The 21,596-nt window shown below is 39.8% G+C and overlaps 1 protein-coding gene across 1 annotated transcript in view; it reads right to left on the bottom strand.

The window, feature by feature from the left end:
- The window catches only part of LOC142406484 (collagen alpha-4(VI) chain-like), a 65,586-nt gene that overhangs the window by 21,428 nt on the left and 22,562 nt on the right, over positions 1-21,596 (bottom strand). Inside the window, 13 exon segments of the mRNA XM_075495431.1 lie at positions 1,980-2,015; positions 3,557-3,610; positions 4,734-4,799; positions 5,848-5,910; positions 6,156-6,209; positions 6,445-6,489; positions 9,003-9,029; positions 9,505-9,576; positions 11,899-11,952; positions 13,420-13,512; positions 13,606-13,751; positions 14,916-14,994; positions 18,020-18,369. Coding sequence (XP_075351546.1) covers positions 1,980-2,015; positions 3,557-3,610; positions 4,734-4,799; positions 5,848-5,910; positions 6,156-6,209; positions 6,445-6,489; positions 9,003-9,029; positions 9,505-9,576; positions 11,899-11,952; positions 13,420-13,512; positions 13,606-13,751; positions 14,916-14,994; positions 18,020-18,369 — 1,139 coding nt within the window.

Below are 21,596 nucleotides of genomic sequence, written 5' to 3'. Positions count from 1 at the left end.
AAGTTAATTTTGTTGACGAGGGTGTTAGTTCAGTGCCTTTTATTAACAGCTAAACCCAGTGCAAGTCCTTAGGCATTAGCTGGGTACATTCTGGCTCACTGCCTGTAATTTGATTATTTGTCCCTGACTACGTCACCACCAATATCGATCTCCATGTGAAAGAGGGACTCATTTCCATTCCATTCCAGCACAAAACCTTCCTCTTCCAGAAGGACTGGCCATATCAAAATTCCTTACAGAGCCAGATCCTGTGGTCCACAGAAGGGCCCTTGAAGACCCTGCAAACATTAGGACTACACAGTTCTGCTTCCTGGCCCGGGGACACCAGGAAGCCTGCACAGGGAAGTTCTCATACGTTGTGCTGGTAGAGCTATGCCCTGTGGCAGCTTTGCAACACTCTGCCATGCAAGAGATCTCAGTGGGAGGACACAACAGCCAAAAATCTCACCCAAGGATGGACACCAATGTCATACTGCAGGGCTTACTGTTCCATCTAGTTCCCCAGGAGATGTGGAAGACAGAAGACTTCTCTTTGCCATTTGCTTTTTACACCTCTTCAATGAACAGGTTATTTACAGAAGGAAAAAAAGAAGGAAAAAAAGAAGGAAAAAAAGAAGGAAAAAAAGAAGGAAAAAAAGAAGGAAAAAAAGAAGGAAAAAAAGAAGGAAAAAAAGAAGGAAAAAAAGAAGGAAAAAAAGAAGGAAAAAAAGAAGGAAAAAAAGAAGGAAAAAAAGAAGGAAAAAAAGAAGGAAAAAAAGAAGGAAAAAAAGAAGGAAAAAAAGAAGGAAAAAAAGAAGGAAAAAAAGAAGGAAAAAAAGAAGGAAAAAAAGAAGGAAAAAAAGAAGGAAAAAAAGAAGGAAAAAAAGAAGGAAAAAAAAAGAAGGAAAAAAAAAGAAGGAAAAAAAAAAGAAGGAAAAAAAAAAGAAGGAAAAAAAAAAAGAAGGAAAAAAAAAAGAAGGAAAAAAAAAAAGAAGGAAAAAAAAAAAGAAGGAAAAAAAAAAAGAAGGAAAAAAAAAAAGAAGGAAAAAAAAAAAGAAGGAAAAATCTGAGTGTTCTCAGGTTCCTAGAATTTGACTTTTACTTGCACTAATCCACTCTTGAATATAGCTGCTTTTAGATTTGCTTTGATAACTGTATTTTGTAATTTATACCCTGGGACAAACAAGCTTTCTTTTCCAAGCACATTATCTAAAACTTCATTTGAGAGAATGGCAGTGATGTCTTTACAAATGACATCTCAGGAAAGTTTCCTTTCATTGTGGCTCCATGGGGTATAGGTCTAGGAAAACCAGGGCTACCACCTAACAATGACAGGAGAGAATTTTCCACCAGAGGATCTTTCTGGAATGATCAGTCAGCATGCACTGGGGTTGACCTATTCCTTACATTCTGTACAAGCATTCAAACTACACTATATTCTCTTAGATATCTACTTGGGAAATTAAATTGTTTCCAAAATCTTGATTCTCTTATATTCTTTGAGCCAGTTTTCAGAGCTGCAGTTAACACTGTTATGTTTATGTTTTAGTAAGGCATCATTTAGAACTTGCCTTAATTTTGTCTCTGCTGCGTATGCGCGTCATGCATATATCTGTGTGCGTGCAGCAAAGGAGGAAAAAACTGTCAGATTTTTGGCTTTATGCTGCAGGAATGCAGCCTGACTACTCATTTCCATCATCTTTAGCAACGGTCTCCTCGCTATTTACGTTCCCACTTTTGCCTTAATAATAGAAGTAACTGTCCTTTTTTTTCCCAGTGAAAGTTCCTTTCCAATTCTAAATCCTTCAAGTCAGAAGGGCCTCTGGTACATCCGCCTCTGGTACATCCACCAAAGGCTGCCTTGGCTTGAAATAGATTTTTGCTTGTTAAACACTTGTGTCTTGGATCACACTGGAATTTCTCCCTTAAGAGGAGCAAACGCTGAGGCTGGACATCATATAGCTGCACATATATAGGTAGCAGCAGTGTCAGCCACTCACCTTTATACCCGGAGGCCCTCTTCGACCTGCTGCACCCTAGGAAGGAGTGGCATGAGAGATTACATCCAGAGCACTGAGCAGTATGTGAAACAACAGCTTACAATAAAATACATTATACATACAATCAAATCAAATACAGCTTATAGAAAGCAGAGATTATTTCCAAAGAAAGGTTTAAGGTAAAAATGAGAAAAGAGTGGATTTGCGACAGAAATTCTTACACAAGTAAGCCTTATTTTAAAAAAAAAAAAAAAAAAAAAGCTTTAGACCCTTAGTGAGTGCAGAGGGAAGGTATCTCAACAAAATTCTGGAAAACATCTTCCCAGTGTCCTGGTTGCAGCTGAGATAGAGTTAATTTTCTTTATAGTAGCTAGTGTGGGGCTATGTTTTGGATTTGTGCTGAAAACAGTGTTGATAACACACTGATGTTTCAGTTGTTGCTAAGTCATGGTTACACCAGTCAAGGACTTTTCAGCTTCCCATGCTCTGGCAAGTGCAGAAGAAGCTGGGAGGGGGCACAGCCAAGGTAGTTGACCCCAACTGGCCAAAGGGCTATTCCATACCATATGATGTCATGCTGAGTATATAAAGCTGGGGAAGAAGAAGGAAGGGGGGGATGCTCGGAGTGATGGCGTTTGTCTTCCCAGGTAACCGTTATGCGTGATGGAGCCCTGCTCTCCTGGAGATGGCTGAACACCTGCCTGCCCATGGGAAGGAGTGAATGAATTCCTTGCTTTGCTCTGCTTGCGTGCGCAGCTTTTGCTTTACCTATTAAACTGTCTTTATCTCAACCCACGAGTTTTCTCACTTTTACCCTTCCGATTCTCTCCCCCATCCTGCTGGGGGGGGAGTGAGCAAGCGGCTGTGTGGGGCTTAGTTGCCGGCTGGGGCTAAACCACGACAGCAGGCAGCTGCCCCTTGGCTAAAATAAAGAGAACAAGAGCTCTCTTCTCCCCCTCTGAGCTCAAAGGTCTGCACCACTTGCTGCTGCACACTGCTCAGCAGCACCAGCGAACGGTACTGTTCAAACTCCCATCACTAGAGGCCTCTAGGATGTTTCTGCAGCCTGACTGAGGAGTGAGCATCATTCCACCCTTCTGACAGACGAGAAGAGGTGCCTTCATAAGTTCCAGTCTCCAGTGGCATTGCTAAAAAGAGCAGCTCAGCTGACAGTGAGTTTAGGTATAGGCTTGAACAGGCATATGGAACTTGCAGTCACAGGGAGGAAGAAGGGATAGATTTATCTATGGTGAATTTATGAAGCAATTAAGGCTCATAGAAAAGGTTGCATTGAGTTTAAGGCTTGTGACTTCACATGAATGAGAGCTGAAATTAATGGGACAGCAAATTCCTGATTAAAAAAACCCCCAAAACACAACACATTGCAATACACATCAGCTACTGAATTTGAAGCCAATATGTTTCACTGTCAAAATTTTAGAAGATTTTTGTTCCCTCTCATTGCAGGAATTCTCAGTGGGGGATAAAGGGAAGAAGAGAAAAATTGGTTTTCTCAATGGGAGCCCCATTGTGTCTTGTATCAGTTACTTCCACCCTGTATTGATTACTATTCTTACATCAGGGCCAGCATCACCCTGCTCTCCTTGGAGTCCATGTGGTCCTGGGTCTCCCTGCAAAACAAAGTAATGAACAAGCTCTTTAAATACTCTTTCTTTTTCTTGTACTTACACATTCTTCTTTATACATTCCTTCTTTGTTTCTTCTCCTAAGTAATTTCATTGCAATCAGTTGTATCATGCTAAATGCTGATTCTTGTTTTCTGCAAATCATTTACAATCAGAAATTATTAACCAAAGAGATCATGCTTGCTTTGGATTTCCAATCCATCAGTTACTAACAGCTGATACTTGGTCAAGGCTTTTGTGAAATCATTTTTGTTGACTTCCATCTTTCAGCTGGACTGAGAAAGTTTGATAAGGTCTGTTTCCAAAACGTCAGCAAAACACAATTATTCTCTGAAGAGTGACCCTCACAGTTTTTCTACTGCTTTCAGCACACTCTACATAGACATACATGCACACACACGTGTCTGAACATGTGCACACAACCCTACTTGTTCAGATAGGATCAAACTTCTAAAATAGTGGATTTTTCTCACATGTTGCTAGTTCTCACCCTCTTAAGCTTTCATCTACCATCACTTATATACTACTGGCCAACTACGTATCATCTTTGCTTATTCTTTCCAAACAAAGTGCAATGGTAAAGTGGGCTGTACTTTTCTGTTTCTTTTCTTGCAGTATTGCTCAAACACCTCGTAAAAATTCAGACATCACTATATAAGCACATATCCGAGCTCTTATATTCCAGATACAGGTCAAAATGGAGTTTATCCACCACCCTGAGGAAATAGCAGTTACATAGTAAAATGAGTACAGCCTGTTGATACCCAATGCATTTTTCCCAGCATGGTTTTTAACAGTATCCTTACAATCCATTACCAGAAGCCTCTCAGGTTGGTGATGTAAATTTGTGGTAGAGTAATACATTTATACTAAATCTGTATCTTCCTTTAGCTCTATATTATGAGAATATTTCCAAAGTCTTTGTTAACCTTTTTAACTTTTTTTTTTTTTTTACAGTATTAAGCACTTCTCAAAGCTTTCTGTGTTGCAGACATACACTACAGGCAAAATACAAAATAGAAGAAAAGAGCTGCTTAGTCACTGGACAGCCAATAGAACTTAGCAATTATGCAAATCCTCTCTCCGTAATATAGAACTACTTGCTTACCTGCTGTGCTGGGTTTCCCTTTTCACCCTTAGGACCAGGAACATTATTGCTAGTCCCAGGATCTCCCTGGAAAAGTTAAGCAGAAAGCTCAGCATTTTCAGTGACCACACCTTTACTACTCTGATTACAGAGGCAGGATATGGAAATAGGATTAATGAGATTTGTCATTGCAGCCAACAAGAAATACAAAGGCTATTTTAAATGAAGATGCTTGTGAGAACACTATATAGGCAGTTCTGCAAAGTCCACAAGTTTCTTTTGCAAAGAGATGAAAAGAAATATTACTAATGGGCAACAAATTAAACCCTGAAAATGTGAAGCTGTTCTGGTTGTTTGGGTATAGTTAATTGGGTTAAGATCATAACTAGTTAGTGAGTTTCAGCTGGGGTTACACTAGAATGGAGTTCCATTTAGCCACTTAATGCTAGACACAGGTGAAATCCCAATCTCTCAAAGAGGCTACTTACCATGACACCTGATTTTTTTTTTTTTTTTTTTTTTTTTTTTTTTTTTACAAGCGTTAGAACACAGGAGTCAACACTATATTTGACTGTTTGGAACAAAGGTCTTTGGAATATGTGTGAGAAGACTTAAAGTTGTGATACAAGAAGTGTGGTGTCTGCACTGAAATTTTAGTCCTCAGGGACTGCATTTATATGGGTCTCTGGAGCATGCAAGGAAAAAAATGTCAGCATGAAGAAGTAACTTGCCTTTGCATTATTATAAATTGCTAACCAAAAGTCAGTGCACAGGGTTTTCAAGTGATCCAGAAATTCGTCTGTAGGGTGGGAACCACCAGGGAGGACTAAGTAGCTCCAAAAGGAGTTATGTTGCCCATGGTAAAAACAAACAAACAAACAAACAGAACAAAAATGCAAGGAACAAGCAGAAGACCTGAGGCTTAAACACCTGCTTCCAAGCAACATATCAAAACACATCAGTCCATCTGCATCTAAAGAGTTCAGGACTCCTGGAATACGCCACACTTCTTGCAGACTACTGCACCATCTAGGATTGTGAAAAACTCTTCAAATCACATATATTTCAGGCAGCTCCATCACAAAATCCAGGCAGACATCAGTGCAACCTAACAAAAAGGAAGGAATACACTTACATGATCTCCTCTTAGACCAGATTCTCCTCGTTCACCTGGTTCTCCTCTGGGGCCTTTTCTGCCCTAAATTCATAAAAAGAGCACAGGCAATTTGGGTACAGGTAGAAATAGTATCTGTGGTAGAGGAAGGCCAGATAAGAGAATACAGATCTGTTTAAGTCAACAGAGCTACACTAATTTACAACAGGAGCCACATCATATTAGAGAACAGGCAGCTATTAAAAACAACTCGCAGGCATTACAGATAGCGTTACACTTTGGAAAGATGTTTCCATAAAATCTAAACATTACTATGAAGGATAGTTCACCCGTTTTCCTGTGTTGCCTTTCTCTCCAGAAGGTCCAGGAAATCCACGTTCTCCCTAGACTCACAAAGGGAGAAGAAAGAAGAAAAAAAATAATGGTTGTTCTTTCTGATAAATGTGGTACCCCAATTTTGTCTGGCAGAACCCAACTTCAATCAGATATGCAACTCTAAACACTAAACAACAGAATTTCTGCTCAGGTTTAAAGCCCATTCAAAGGCACAAAAATCTGTACTTTTGAACCCTGAGGTAGGTGTGTTTAATTGCACTGCACATTTAAAGCAATGATTACCTGCTCTCCATCAGTGCCATCAAATCCACTCTCACCATGTTCACCCTGTAGCAATAAGCAAAAAAACCCTATTAGCATCAGTCCACTTGCCTCTTTGAGCAAAGGAAGAAGTGTTCACCCTACTTTTGGAAACTTGAGTAAGAATAGTGGTTTTCAATGGCTAGCAAGAATAATTAAGAATAATAATTATAAATAGGAATTAATAATTCAGATCTTAAATGAATTATTAACTTTTAAAACAATTCACAGTTAAAAACACTTAATAAGAACAATGATTATTAAAACTATAGATCTTCATCAGGATTTAAATTCTGCTTTTCCATCTGTTAGTTTTCAATCTTTTTCCCCAACTGCGGCACCTTCAAAATCTAGATATATTCCAAAATACAACTACTAGCATCTGATCTAACATGTGATAATCTTGTAATTCTGGTGTCAACCATCACATGTGTTTGTACTGTGGGGTGTTTTTTTTTTTTTTCAATAATTTTATACTGTGAATGGTGTATTGAAAAGCTAGAAGGAATAATCACGACAAAAACAATTACAGAAGACTGATCTTAGGCTTTAGGACTAGATAAAGAAACTTCATTACTGTTTCAGCAATGTGATGCTGGCTACATAAACAGCAGTCACATTCCCATTCAAACACACACTGCTCTTCTCTTCCCTTTGTCTGCAAAAACGAATCACCACATTGCAACCATTTATGGAAGCCATTTTTTCACAAAACACGTATCCCAACCTTAGGGAGTTTGCGATGTTAACTTGTTGTTCACATGAGGAATGAGGCTTCTGAATAAAGTTATAACTGTGAGAACCTTATTTCATTTACATATGCTCCACAATGTTTCAGACCTGGCTAAATAACACACTCTATTTTTAAAGGATATTTTGAAATGCTTTGTCTGTCTTTCTTTACTAGGATAAAAATGAAGGAAATAACTGGTTTTATTTGTAGTAAGAAATGAATTTAGCAGAGACCACTGCCCTGCAAGCTGAAAGGATATTCAACAAATCACTGCAAGTGGCACAAGAGCATGTTGTAAATGCTAGTTAAACCAACAGGGGTCTGACTCTGATAGAGACTACAGATACAATTGCTTTGTAGGTTTTGATGCTAAACTGGCTTTGCAAAACCACATAGTTAAAGTTCCTGAGGAAAATTTTCATTCATTTATAACAGTTTTGTATGTACTACAAGAAAAATTATCTGGCTGTACATTTTGGTAAGATTAATATGTCACAAACAAGAATTTCTTGAATAAGTATTCCAGAAAAATTTTGAGCACTAAGTAAGCAGTCGTAACTTTTATTGAAGTCTTAATTTTTCCCTCACTCACTTCCTACCTCAGAAAACCTGAGCCAAACTTCATAGTATTAAATATTCAGCATTGCCTTTTTATTTCCAAATAGCTGTACTACAATGCCTTGCAGACTTCAATAAACTGCCTCAACTTTACTAAGTTAGCAGTGTTGAATTGCAATTTTTTTATGTCCTCAAAGTTTCATATTTTTAGTTAAAATAAAATTGGTAGATATAATGACACAACATAATGAAGACATTCAAATATTCATTGGATTTCAGTAGAGTTTGTGCTCCTAATGAGTCCTACTGTACAATTCAACTTGGACAAATCAAAATCATCAGCAAGAACTCTCCCTCTTATTTAATCGGATGTTTCAGATATTTAAAGGAGGACAAATTACTTCAGGGAACAGAGCAGAAAATGGAAAAGGGAAGAGAAATACATGGGAGAATTTTAAAAGTCAGTACAGAGCAGTACTTTAAACAGAGCTGAGGTATCAGAAACACTCTCCGAACTTTCTCACTTGTACAGCTGCTCAGGTTTGGAAGCAAGTATCTTCTGAGACTTTGAGGCTCCTAAATCTTTTCTAGGAGTGGTTTTGTATGAAAGCACTCAATAAAATTTTAATTCCATTTCAATTGCTCTAGCTTGGAAACTAATATTGCCATTATAGATCATTGTCTTCCAGGCTTCACATTTTATTAACGAATTGGTGACAACATCTTTTTGATGAACAGGTATGTTTAATAAGCAGAGTTGCAAGATCAGTGGATGACAAAAACAGCTGAAGAGAAGTCTGGATATTGAAGAAGTGTCAATAATGATTCCGTGAAATGATTCCGTGAAAACGCTGTCCAAATGGGCAATAAATATTAGTCACAATCTTTTTTCCTCCTTTCTTCTCTGCTTAGAATACGAGATCCAGCTGACTAGAATTACCACCTTGACAGATTATTAAAATAGCCAGTAAATTAATTCCTTTCCTGTCAATTAGATTAAATCAACTATGACTGCAACCATGCTAAAAATACAATACAAGTAAGACTGCTGGTTTTTAATAACGTGATACCTAACAGCTCATGCTTAAATCCATTTTTACACAACCATAGCAAAAGCACATTAAATACTCTGAAGTTTTTACACTGTTTTCCTTCCTTGTTGATATTTTCATCGTACAAGGTAAAATGAACTTGAAAGGAAGCAGAACACTCTTCTCAAAGAAAATTGATCACACATGAAAACACATACCTGACTTCCTCTATAGCCTCTGGCCCCCTGAAATTAAAAATAAACATAGATGAAAATTGGGGAAAATATTTTTATTGAGTTTAAGAAGCAGGGCACAATAGTTGCTGTGCAGAGGCATGCTGGGCTCAGTATTCGTAGTCCCTACCATAAAACCCCCTATGGCCACATATGGGATTGACTCTTTTCCTGTGGGAAGACAGTACAGCCTTCATTTTAATTCCCATTCTGTAAAGCTTTATAGTTTTACCTAAGACCAGTCTGGAGTTGGTGGTGGAAAAGTTACAGGCAAGTTGCCGAGTCAGCAAACTCCTTAGACATTTGACCATGCTTCGGTTACACAAAATACCTCTCAAAAGGAGACAGCAAAAATTGTCTGCTGTTCTTGCAGCTGGGTTTTACTGTCTGTCCATGCTTCAAGAATACAGTACAGGGATTGTCCTCAGTACAGAAAACAGGTTTGTGGGAAACAAAATTAGGAAACGCTTCTAAGTGACATACTTGCCTTATGGCCTCTGGCACCTGGACATCCCCTGTCTCCTTGAGTCCCATTGAAACCAGCTGGGCCTCTCTCCCCCTAAGAAATAAAAGAGAATATTCAAACTCATCCATACAATGATGGTTACTGGCTAAGGCATCATATAAGATTAAAGCAAGACAGAATATATCACCATTCACTGCACTAAGGACGCAAATGGAAGTCACCTGGAAATTTTCATACTGGCCATAAGAGAACAGTCAGTTACTAGTTTGAGTTGCACCCTGGTTCTCTGCTCTCACTATCAGGCCATGTTTTAGACTGCGCTATGTAAAATCTCTGTACTTGAAGGTAGGCCTTTTGGCGAGTTGTTTTTTAACTGAATATTGAATGCCTTTCCTCTAGTCACTGATCTCTGAAGACTTCTATTCCGGGTTTGTTAGGATGGAAGCTCTAAAAAGAATTGGAAAGAGAGCAGCATCTCCCAGCAGATCCCCTTAAAATTGCCGTCTAAAGAGGTAAACAGTGACAAATGCAATGAGAACAAACACACAGTAAACACGAGAGCTCCTGTACTACCATGCAAAAGAGAAGACAAACTTGAAGAGCCGAAGATCAGAAGAACAAAGACCCTTCTTTCTTTCCTCCTCTTTAAAGAAAGGTCTCTCTCTCTAAACTAGCAAAAAAGCAACATGGATCACATTCTAGATGAAGTTAGACAGTGGTGCCACAAAACCACACCACAATATGAAAAAACAGAAGTTTAACCATTTTGGCCTGGCTGCATTGCCTATGTGAAACATTAAGACTAATTCCTGAGCTGAGTACTACACCATGATAAACCAAAGCTGTCCAGCATTATCTCCTCAACCTCCTTTCCTTGTGGCATCTTCTGTAATCTGTCAGCAGCAGCCTGCTTTCTGCTGTGTATTTACTACATTCAACTGTTTTGGATGCTTCAAATTCTTACCTTGTGGCTGGAAAAAAGTTTAGCCTCTAGCAAGGAACATTTACAACATGAAAGTCACTTGTAGGCTCACACGCAGGAGACAGAGAAAGTTTCTGAAAGTGTGGACATGACAACTTCTCATCCTTCCACAGTAAAGAAAAGGAAAACGAAGGGACCAGAAAACTCAGAAACAAGACTTCTGTAATTTACCTGTTCTAGAAGATTATTCTGGATTCTCAGAAGGTCAAAAACAGAAATTCAATTTCATACACAAAAACAAATTTAAAAATGTTTTCAACCCTTCACCACTTCAAAAAAGACAAGACTTAGGATCTTTCAAATCAAAATGCTGTGGTGAAAAATTTGGGGCACCCCATTTCAATGTGCTCAAAATGTTTCTCATTTTAAAAAACCCTCAAGGTTTTAATTTTAATTCCTACTTATATCATGTCATTCATATCTGTGAAAGGATGTGAAAATAGTTCTATTCCTGAGTAAAATAAATATTTTTAAGTCATTCTGGAAATTCCTTATACGAAATTTCATTCTATCATTCAGCAAATCAGGCCACCTGAAAAAAAAAATAAATTCTGCGGAAACTCCTCCAGTAGTTACAGCCAGCAATTTCCGAAGAAATTGTAAAACTACCATCACAGTGCACTTTCTTGATAACCCCAGATGCCGGTTGTTCTTTTCCACCACTGCCTTTCTCTGACCCCAGGCTGCCTCACCAAAGGCAAATGCAGGCTGACCAACCTGCTGAGACAACTGGAACTACTCCAATGTGGATTTTACAGTTATGTACAGAGAGAAATCCTCGGCTGGTTCTTGGTTTGCAGGCTTCTCACCTGTAGTTAGGAGTAATATTCATGTCATGGGTGCAGTGTTGTAAACCTAGTTCTGTGCTTATGGTGCTAAGGAAATTATGTCTTATTCTTTGTGGGGTTTTTGTTTATTTGTTTCTAGACAGCAAAAGAGGAAGAAATACTCCCAGTGGGTTGGGCTTTGGCTTATGCACATTATGTTGAAGTTTATGTCAGGAACAGCACACTGCAAAGGATTTGGAAATTACCAAAACAGACTACAAAATTCAAATTTGTTATCCAGTCATAAGATATTCACTCATGCTAAGAAGGGAAGGGATGGCCTTTTCTATAAGAACTACCAGCACAGAATTTGGTACAGTCTGTCATGAAAAATGAGTATATGAGTTAGCCATAAATATGCCACATAAGATGCTGTTGCGCAATTCTTTCTAATCGATTCTTTTTCTGCATTAGAAGTTATTACTAACTATAGTGAGGTGCAGATGCACACAGAATCAAGCCCGTATATTTACCTTCAGATACATGTTGCTTAAACACATTTTAGGTTAACATTGATGAACGCTGAGTGAATGAGTAAGTGCAGACAGGTTCAGGTTCAGGCACCAACCAACAACATCCTAGCAGGAAGGAATAATGTTTACTTACAATCCCACCTTCCTCACCGGGATGGCCAGGAGATCCTGCGTAACCCGTACTTCCCTGAAAAACAGGAACTTAAGAGATAAGTAACACTGTTCTCCAAGCACACTGGCTTCATTTCTATCAGATTACTCTGCACGTGGAGATAGAAAACATCTCCTGAAAATTAGACCTGGTTATGCTGAGGAGGGCAGACTCCATCGACTACATTTACACAGACAGTCTGCACAGTCCTATAATACTTGACATGGCTGTGAAAAAAAAATTAAACTACGAAGTTCAATATAAAATTTCAGTATGTTATTTCAGGAAACTGCCTGATGGGTTAACAAAGTTCATTGGGATATTTGGTCAAATTAAATATCTTCCTTCATGATTTGGAGGAGGAAACATTATACAGTAATGAAATTCTAAGGTGAAATGAAAAATATAAGGAATTGAAAACATGTTAGGACAAATATACTGCAATATCTTACAAAGACTTTTAGGAATATTGCAACTTTGTGTTTGAAGTGATGGAAACCTCATACCCTCAGGGCAAAAACTTGAAGAGAGAGAAACTAGCACGAACTGAATTACTAGGAATGAAAATGAACAAAAATGAGACATGAATTTGTGTTGCAAAAACATGCTTTTAGAATTGTAGGCTGTACAACCCAGGCATCATGTCTGTCTGCCTGCAGAACAACTATGTCTACATTCTGAACACTGTTTTGTCTAAGCACGTTAATCTAGACATTTTAGTAAAACAGAAAGGTGTAAGAAAATCAACAAGAGTAATGGAAGAAATCAGTAAATTGGTTTATGAATAAACATTAGAAGACTATACTTTTGCTAAGAGATAACCAAAATTTCATTTAACTGCAACCACATAACTGAAGAGTGTGAACTACAGATATAATTTACTTAGCATGTTACCAGAATAAGTAGAAATAATGGAATAAATAGTAGTCAAATGGAGACTACATATACTAAAAACCTTAATAATGAAGTCTACTAGCATGCTGTAGAAGTGGTGATATCTGTAATACTTGAAAGGCTTAAAACAGACAATATACAATCTTAAAGGAAATAATGTAAATTAGTACTGTATTGGGTCAGAAGAAACTTATAGAAGAGGATATTTGGAATAGCTAGAGGCACAAAAGGATAAGGCACACACCTAGTGAAGAAGGATTATTTTCTACTCTCAGCTTGTTGGCTGGAAGTTTCTCATTCACAATAGCTAATAAGCCTCTTGGTTAATCAGATGTAATTTTTTAAATTCCTCCCCATTTTCTGTTGAATTGGTGAAAGAGAGTGCTTAATGATTTTTATATGTACGAATGATTTTCATTACAAAAATACTTTTGCAATAGGAACATGCAGCAGAGAAATGATCACATTTCATATTTCTCCTTCCTCTGTCCTAACAGCAAAGTTATAGGTACATGCATGCATGCATGCATGCTCTGAAACACTACAAAAACCAAAACCACTTTGAAAAATAAAGCAATTCTTAAGTAATGTCTGTATTGGCTCTCCTACCTTCCTTCCAGGACTTCCCTGGCCACCATGATCACCATTTTCTCCCAGGCATTTACAAACAACCTTACAGCATTTCCTTTCTGCAACAGTATCCTGAAAAATTACAAGAAACATTTCATTTATGTATATTAACCATAAAACAAAGACTGATTTTCCCCCATTTGTTTATATCACAGAAGGACTTACAAGATTTCTCTGCAAGATGTTTGCAATCTCTGCAAACCCAACACTCAGAGGTTCATTGTATCCAAACCCTCTGCCAAACTCTACTTCCCGCAGTTCAGTCAAGTTCTGTGTATTGTCCAGGCCAACTAATAGAAGTGCGTCAAGACCTTCAACGTAAGTATACATTTAAATTAGTGAACGCCTGGACTATATTATTTAACCAACAATATCATTGTGAATAACAACAGTTCTCTAAAAGACATTTCACGGCTTCAACACAGTACGTAAAAGAAGTCAAGCTATTGAGAACAATGTATAAGAGAAAAATCCAGACCAGTAATTTTCCAACTAACTTCTCTCCCTACTTGTCAGACCAGACTGCTACTCAGTGCCCAAACAGAACTGTAAAACTGTTTTCTCCTGCAGAAGTCAGAGTTGGGTCTAACCTCTGGTGCTGTACTCATCAGTGAGACGGGCCGCCCTGAATTGCCACAGCTGCTGGAGCTGGACTCCAGAAACCAGAACCATCCCAGGCCCTCTGCACCCCTAGGCATGTTTCTGGCATCATCTGCCAACCAGCAACAAGCCATCGTGTATACTGGTTCACATGGAGAAGCAAAAACTCTCCCAGTGACTCCCAAGTATGATGGTTATGGCTGGGATAGAGTTAATTTTCTTTATAGTAGCTAGTATGGGGCTATGTTTTGGATTTGTGCTGAAAACAGTGTTGATAATACAGGGATGTTTTAGTTGTTGCTACGTAGTGCTTATAGTAAATCAAGGACTTTTCAGCTTCCCATGCTCTGCCAGGTGCAGAAGAAGTTGGGAGGGGGCACAGCCAGGACAGCTGACCCCAGCTGACCACAGGGCTATCCCATACCATATGGCGTCATGCTCAGTATATAAAGCTGGGGAAGAAGAAGGAAGGGGGGAACGTTTGGAGTGATGGTGTTCGTCTTCCCAAGTAACCGCTATGTGTGATGGAGCCCTGCTTTCCTAGAGATGGCTGAACACCTGCCTGCCCATGGGAAGGAGTGAATGAATTGCTTTGCTTTGCTTGTGTGTGCAGCTTTTGCTTTACCTATTAAACTGTCTTTATCTCAACCCACGAGTTGTCTCACTTTTACTCTTCTGATTCTCTCCCCCGTCCCACCGGGGGGAGCGAGCAAGCGGCTGTGCGGTGCTTAGTTGCCAGCTGGAGTTAAACCACGACATGAAGAATGCCATATGAGCGTGGAGACGTAACGTTATGTGGAAAAGTTGCAGGGGGGGAGCGATACATTGGGCCATTGGTAGTAGGAGGCTGAAGCATCAATGCAGTACTGTAATACCTTTAAAGCGAAGTGAGTCAGCTGCTTTTCTGAGATCTTCCAGCGAATCATCCAGTCCATCTGAAAATATTAACAGAACCTGCCAGGAAAGGGAGTAATGCCAAGTCAATTGAGAAGAGACTAAAAGTTGAGTCATTGTAAAAAGTACAGTTTGCATTGAAAACCAGCTATGAGGTGGTCAAATTGCACTACGCTATGGTAGATCTGAAACGCGTGCTGGAAAAAGTGCTGAGGAGCAAGGAGAACAAAACACAAAAGCCTCTCTTCCCTGACAGCACTCTCATTTGAGGGATTTGTCTTGCCGACCAGTTCATAGCATTGCTCTTAATTATATCTGTCATCTTCTCAGTATGCTAGGTGGAAGGCCAATTCTGCTGTGACTTATCCACTTTCTCTGATGTCAGAAGAGTTCTCCTGGATGTGAATGTGGAGAAGAACTTAGAGCAAACAAAAATTTCCCTTTCTACAAGAGCAGCTCCAGTTGGCCGTCACCTGAGCCACACCAGGAAGTGCATCCTCTCTGGGTCCAGTCCTCCCTCCCCGCAGACGCTTACGTCCCCTTGGCCTTTCCACATAGGCACTCTCCACGCCTCCACTGCTCCACTCTGCCATATTTTTCCTTGTTAAGACATAAGGCTTAGCTCACACAAGGACGCTAATCCTGACCCTTTGTATTGGCTACATTCCCACCTTTTCAGGCCAAAGAACTATAGTTAAGCCTCTTTCAGGGCTGAGGAAAGCACAATTTCTTACAGTTCCCCTCCAAGCTACCAGTTTCTTCCCATTTCTCTCCTTACCTTCGCCCTTCAAACCAGCAGAAGTCTTCTCAGGCCCCACTCCAGTGGATTAGGTTTCCCAGAGAGAGGCTGCACAGGTGAACTGTCTCCTGCCCCCAATGGTCATGACTACATCCTCCTAAACTTTCTCACCAACACGTGGACAAGCACAGCTAAAGCTCCTTCCCTCCCATCCTTCTTATTTTACATTCCCTATACAATGCACAGCTTCAACATTCCCTATACAATGCACAGCTTCAACCAGTCCGAACTCTAGAGAATTACTTCTGTTAAGGCAAATTTTTCCACAGATGACAAAGGCAAATGAAGTGACTGTCACTCCAAACATCCCACTTCTGTGCTAAAGCAGCAAGGAGACCAGAATTTAAGAGTGGGCAGAGTTAACTCTGGCGGTGGAGAGTTCCCAAACATCCAATATGGTACTGATTCTACATTTGCTCAAGCAGAGTGTGATACAGTGGAGAGCTGGACCATGGATGGGTAAACACAACACAGACTGTTAGAAACAACACTGTAGGCCTGGGCTTGATGCTTTTTTCCAGTGATCTCTTCATTTTAAAAAAATTGGGCGGGGGGGAATGTGGGGTGTTAGCGTGGGCATTATATATGTTTACAAAGCTTTCATTTATATAAAGCTCTTGTTGGAACACATCTGAGTCTTGCTTTGTCAAAAATGCTGGAATTAGGTGAAATTTTGCTGAAAAACAATAAAAAAAAAGAAAAGAAGAAATGCAAACAACAGAGAATCACTATCCCTGATGAGGTTTATAACTAATAATCTTTACAGAACAAGCATGTTATTGCTCAGGATCCTAGGGAGATTAAATTGTGATTTAATGTGCATTCTAAAGTCTTGTATTTTCAATTTGCACATAAACAGTATCAGAAAGAAATATTAATCCACTGGTAAAGTGCTGAGATATGCAGTATATTTATTTCTAGTAATAATGCATAAGCAGAAAGAAGCTTTGCTTAACTCTTCAACAGGGATCTAACAGAATTGGCAATTAGAAGAAAAACACCCACTGCTTTTACTTGTATGTCAAAGAAGTTCTCTCTACTGAAGCCCAAAAGAAGCAAAATCCTATATGGTCATGTTCCCCGTTCAGAATAAAATGACGTTTTAAGAAATCTTTGGAAAAAAATAGTATTAAATATGCACCAAATTACAACCTGAATTGGTAAGCCATACCTATGCAAATGCTGTAAAAAACACAGAACACCAACTTTCATCTGAAAGCAGGGGAATTCGTAACAATATAGCTTTCTCACTCCACATCAGCTTAAAATTAACATCTTATAGAAGTTAAAATGAGGTTCACAGAGGAAACCCCTTACGTATTTTGCAAGGGCTAACCTGTCCTTCCTTGGTAGGAAGGTCTTCCTGCATGTAGACCTTAGTAACTGATAATATTCAAACAGTGCTTTACTGAGTCAGTGCCTTATTAAGAATAAACTGTCAGGGCAATGACCCTGAAACACTCCAATGAGATCTAACTTTCTTTCACCTAAGTGGAAAGATTCCCCATTCACTTCAGAAGAGATTAGATCAAGCCTTATGCTTCTCCCTTCACCTCACTTCAAGACAGATGAATTAACTGCAGCATCTATGCAGATTTTCCTGATCATCAGTTATCCACGAGCAGAACTCAGCTTTGTTATTTGAAATTATTCCACAAGTTAACTACACAAATAAACTTCTGTAAACAAATTTCTTGGGTGATGTTTTCTGTGACTTCTGCTTAGAGCTGTCATTATTCTGGACAGAGATTCAGGATCAGGATTTAGAGTTTCTGAAAGAGAACTGTTTCCACTACTCAAAGTACAAAGACATTCCATGGTAGATGTGAGAAGGTTTTCTGTATGAATACTCGTGATCATATGTATTAACCCAAATGTTCTGGGTACCATCTCACTGCAGGAGCACCTAGGGAATTGGAACTGACATATGCAGTTATATCAGGGCGAATGAAAGAACAGGAGGTTCTATACAAACCTAAGGAAACATTTTTACCATGAGGGTAACTGAGCACTGGCACGGGTTGCCTAGAGAGGTTGTGGAGTCTCCATTCTTGGAGATACTCAAAAGCCATCTGGACATGGTCCTGGGCAGCCCGCTCTAGTTGACCCTCCTTGAGCAGGGGGGTTGGACAAGGTGACCTCCAGAGGTTCCTTCCAACCTCAACCATTCTGTGATTCTGTTTATTGGATACTACCTTTTTGTCTCCCTGGACTACTCAGCATCAGAGTCTGTAAACATCAAACTGCATAATTTTTCCAACATATACATTCACACCATTAAGCTACCTTAACTTTAGCAGTGGTCACACTAAAGAACTTCTCCTCAAGTGCCTGTAAGAAGTCTGCATTCAGGTAGGTGTCCACAGTGGTCTGTGCATCTAAGAACTTCTGGATGATCTCTTCATTATAGTCTTGAAAATCAGAGTCAAAGATTAATTGTTTGGTCTGTGCCAATACTTGGAACTTGAATCTAATGTTGACTGGAGAGCCAGCATTACAGCTGGTATTTGGCAGCAATTTCATCTGGAGTAAAAGCTTGGGGACAAATGCTTGCAGTTTCTGTTTCAGAAGCACTGTGGATGCTGGCCGCATGCGCCTTGAAATATCAACTGCTATAGAAAGATCTATGTCGCAATCTGAAAAAAGTAGAAGAAACAGGAAATTATAAACATATGCTATTTGTGATCTTGTCTTTTGTTAGAATTGTGGGAGTGGAACAAAATTCAATATGGTAGATTTAAAACCAGAAGTCAGAATTCGTGAGATAGGTTTTCCATAAACATAAAATACCATCAGCCCACCAGTTTCAGCAGGGCTATGTGAACTTGCAGATACTGAGGACTACATCACTGGACATATGTACCTACCCAAACTGCAAAACAGGTCACTCTTCTCCAGCTGTCAAATGTCCTCAAAGGACCCAATTGTGCAAATGTTTCCATGAGCTTTGCTACCAACTGAGAATGTGCAACACATATTCCAATTGTAGTGGGAAGCTTGATGGCTAACTGTGCTTTATCACTTTGTCACAAGACCAAATGACGCATACAAATGTAGAACAACAGGCCAAAGAAACAAACATGAGGGAAAGAGGCAGCATTGCCTACATGCAATGTCATATATCTACCGTGAATAACAGCTGCTGTAAGGCGAGGGCTACCTCAGTTATGAAATTACTTGCATAGCTCCTGATAATAACAGCAAATACTGCTATGTGGTTCATTCCTCCCCCCTCCCCAATCATCTTGCCCTCATCAAGCAGCTAAACCATTTGGCTTCTTTCTTTCATACCTTGATTCTTCGTGTGTCGTGCTGAATTTTATTCTGTGCCCCTAGATGCATTATCATCTGTTGTACCTCTGCAAGGAAGTCAGAGGCATGCAGTTTTATCTGTAAAACAGCACTCCCCCCAATTTTGTTCCTTCTTCACCCACTGACTCTGAAACACTTATCAAACACAAGGTTGTTCTCCACGTTTCTTAGTTTGGTCTAGTTCCTGTAGACCATTATTCCATATAAGCTTCATTACAGTTTTCTGGGTTTTCCCTCACTCATGAAAAAGATGAACACGTTCAGCTCTTTAACCAAATAAATCCAGAAATAATTTCACCTCAAAGTGGCCATCATTATGTTTCAGTATTTTCACTTGTGGTACAAACTGCCCCCTAGAGGGTATGATTTGCTGGTAAGCAGCATGAAAATCTTTAAATGTAAAAGGTCATGTTGAATGTGTTTTTATGGCTTAAAAAATCCAACATTCAGGCCTCCGAGCAACATAAGAAACCTATAGAGCTTTTCTGTTTAGTCCACAGGAAAAAAAAATTCTTAAAGAGCTAAATATATCTATACACACATATATGTCTACACCCCCCCCCTCCCCCCCAGTCATGCCCCTTCGCCAGGTTGTGAGGCTGCACATCCGATTTCAAGATTCACAGAACACCTGGGACGCAAAGGCCATCATCAGTTCAGGGAACAGCAGTTTCCTAATTGTGAGGGATGTTTCCGATTAAACATTTCCATGAACATAACATTTATTGGATATTTCTTCCAGTATCTGTTCATGTCCAGCACACACAGAGTAGGTTTTCACAATGAGATTTTTCTGAGATCTGGGTCTTATTAACCACATAATTTGGAGGGAGTGTGAAGGGCAACCACGGACTCGGCAGTTTAGGCCTGACAATTGGTCAGCCACATTGCCTAGCTCTTAAAACATTCCCTGCCAACTCCCCAGTGGACCAGCAGTAATACCAAAATAGCGATAAAGCATTCACTTTTGTGCACTTTCGTGCATGAGAATGTGTAAAACAGCTTCTGGTAGGTACTCTATACTCTGTTGATAATCTATTTATTTGTAGGAGTAAACAGCCCTGTGTAGCTAGCCTCTTTTTCTAATCACCTGTTCTCCCACACACATCCACATTGTTAAACTGCCCAATCTTACTGCTGTAAAGGTATCTTTTTCCCCTGTTGACCTTCCGTACCTTGAATGCAGTTTTTTTAAATTTGAAAAATCTGGCAGTTTAAGAGAAGGTGACTGGAGAAAGGGTAATTAATAGATTTATTACAGCAAGGAAGGTCAGCAAATATAGGAAAACAGATGACAGGACAAGATAAAACAGGCTTCACAGGAAGCTGATCTTTGTTTTATGAGGCAAATTTATGCAGAACTTAACAATAAATACATGCATCAGTGAGATCAAAGCCAATATGCTTTCCTTAACTTCTCTCTCTCTAAAGAAGCGTGCCTGTATATATATCAAGTTTACTGCTGCATCTCCCATTAAATCTCCCTCTTCCCTGGCCATGAAACGCCAGGAGGTGCTCCTGCATCAGCCACGGTCACACTGTTCCACGGCAGCGCACCCCGCTTCCACAGCAGCCCCCCCCCTCTCTGCTTTCGGGAGCCGGGGGATGCCTTTTCAGCTGGAGGTTGCTCAGCTCTCGATGGGGAAAATGAGAGAGTGGGGGTGCAGAGCTCATACTGAAACAGGCCCAGCTGTCCTCCTCTCTGAAAACCACCTGAGCAGATATAATTCGCACAGAGAGTAGTAGCTTCTGGGTTTAGGAGGGAAGGCTCAGCTCTTCATTTTGGCCCCCAACACCCCAGCAAACACCAGTCAGTTTTGCTGTGTTGAAGATCGCGCACGAGCCCAGGGTGCAGGAGAGGCAGAGTTGTCTATTTGTTCAGCTGTTGTTACAAAAAGCCTTAGAAAAGCAGCGCGGTCATCCCAGCGTTCCGTTCTCACAGTAAATTTCTGGTCACTAAGGGAACGAAACCTGGAGAGCTGGGTAGGATCAGTGTTATGGCACAACAAAGAGAACAAGGAGCATGTATCCAACACATGTAAAACATCACCTATGTGGCGAAAACACAGGAAAAACAACAAGGAGCTCTAAAGGACAGTCACAGCCCCTGTAAGGATGGGCACAAAGAACTGCTCCAGCACCGTCTCTTCCTGCTGCCCCCAATCAATGCCATCCACTTACACCACAGTAGGTCCCCCTCACCTTCAGTAGAGGAAGAGCTCGGCTTTTTAATGTCATTCACTACATTTTTCTTTTTGCAACTTAACAAGCACATCTACAGTATTATCTTACTACATGCCTGGCATGAATATGTAATTTTAAAGAGCAATTCGGTATGTTTTCTGCTTCAGTCTTCCCACATGACAAGGTGACTGATACCACAGTACCAACTCGGAATAAGCTCAGATACAAAACCAGCATCTGACATCTGATAAAAGTTGCTACATTAATCAAAGGCAACACTGAACCTTTATTTTATTTGGCGTTGGGAGCCTCTCAGGCTGTGTGGCATCCAAGCTGCTGTTGCCACCAAGAAGATATAGTAAGAGAT

Source organism: Mycteria americana, chromosome 2 (assembly GCF_035582795.1).
Source record: "Mycteria americana isolate JAX WOST 10 ecotype Jacksonville Zoo and Gardens chromosome 2, USCA_MyAme_1.0, whole genome shotgun sequence".
Taxonomy (NCBI): domain Eukaryota; kingdom Metazoa; phylum Chordata; class Aves; order Ciconiiformes; family Ciconiidae; genus Mycteria; species Mycteria americana.
This window is presented reverse-complemented; position numbering and strand designations above follow the sequence as displayed.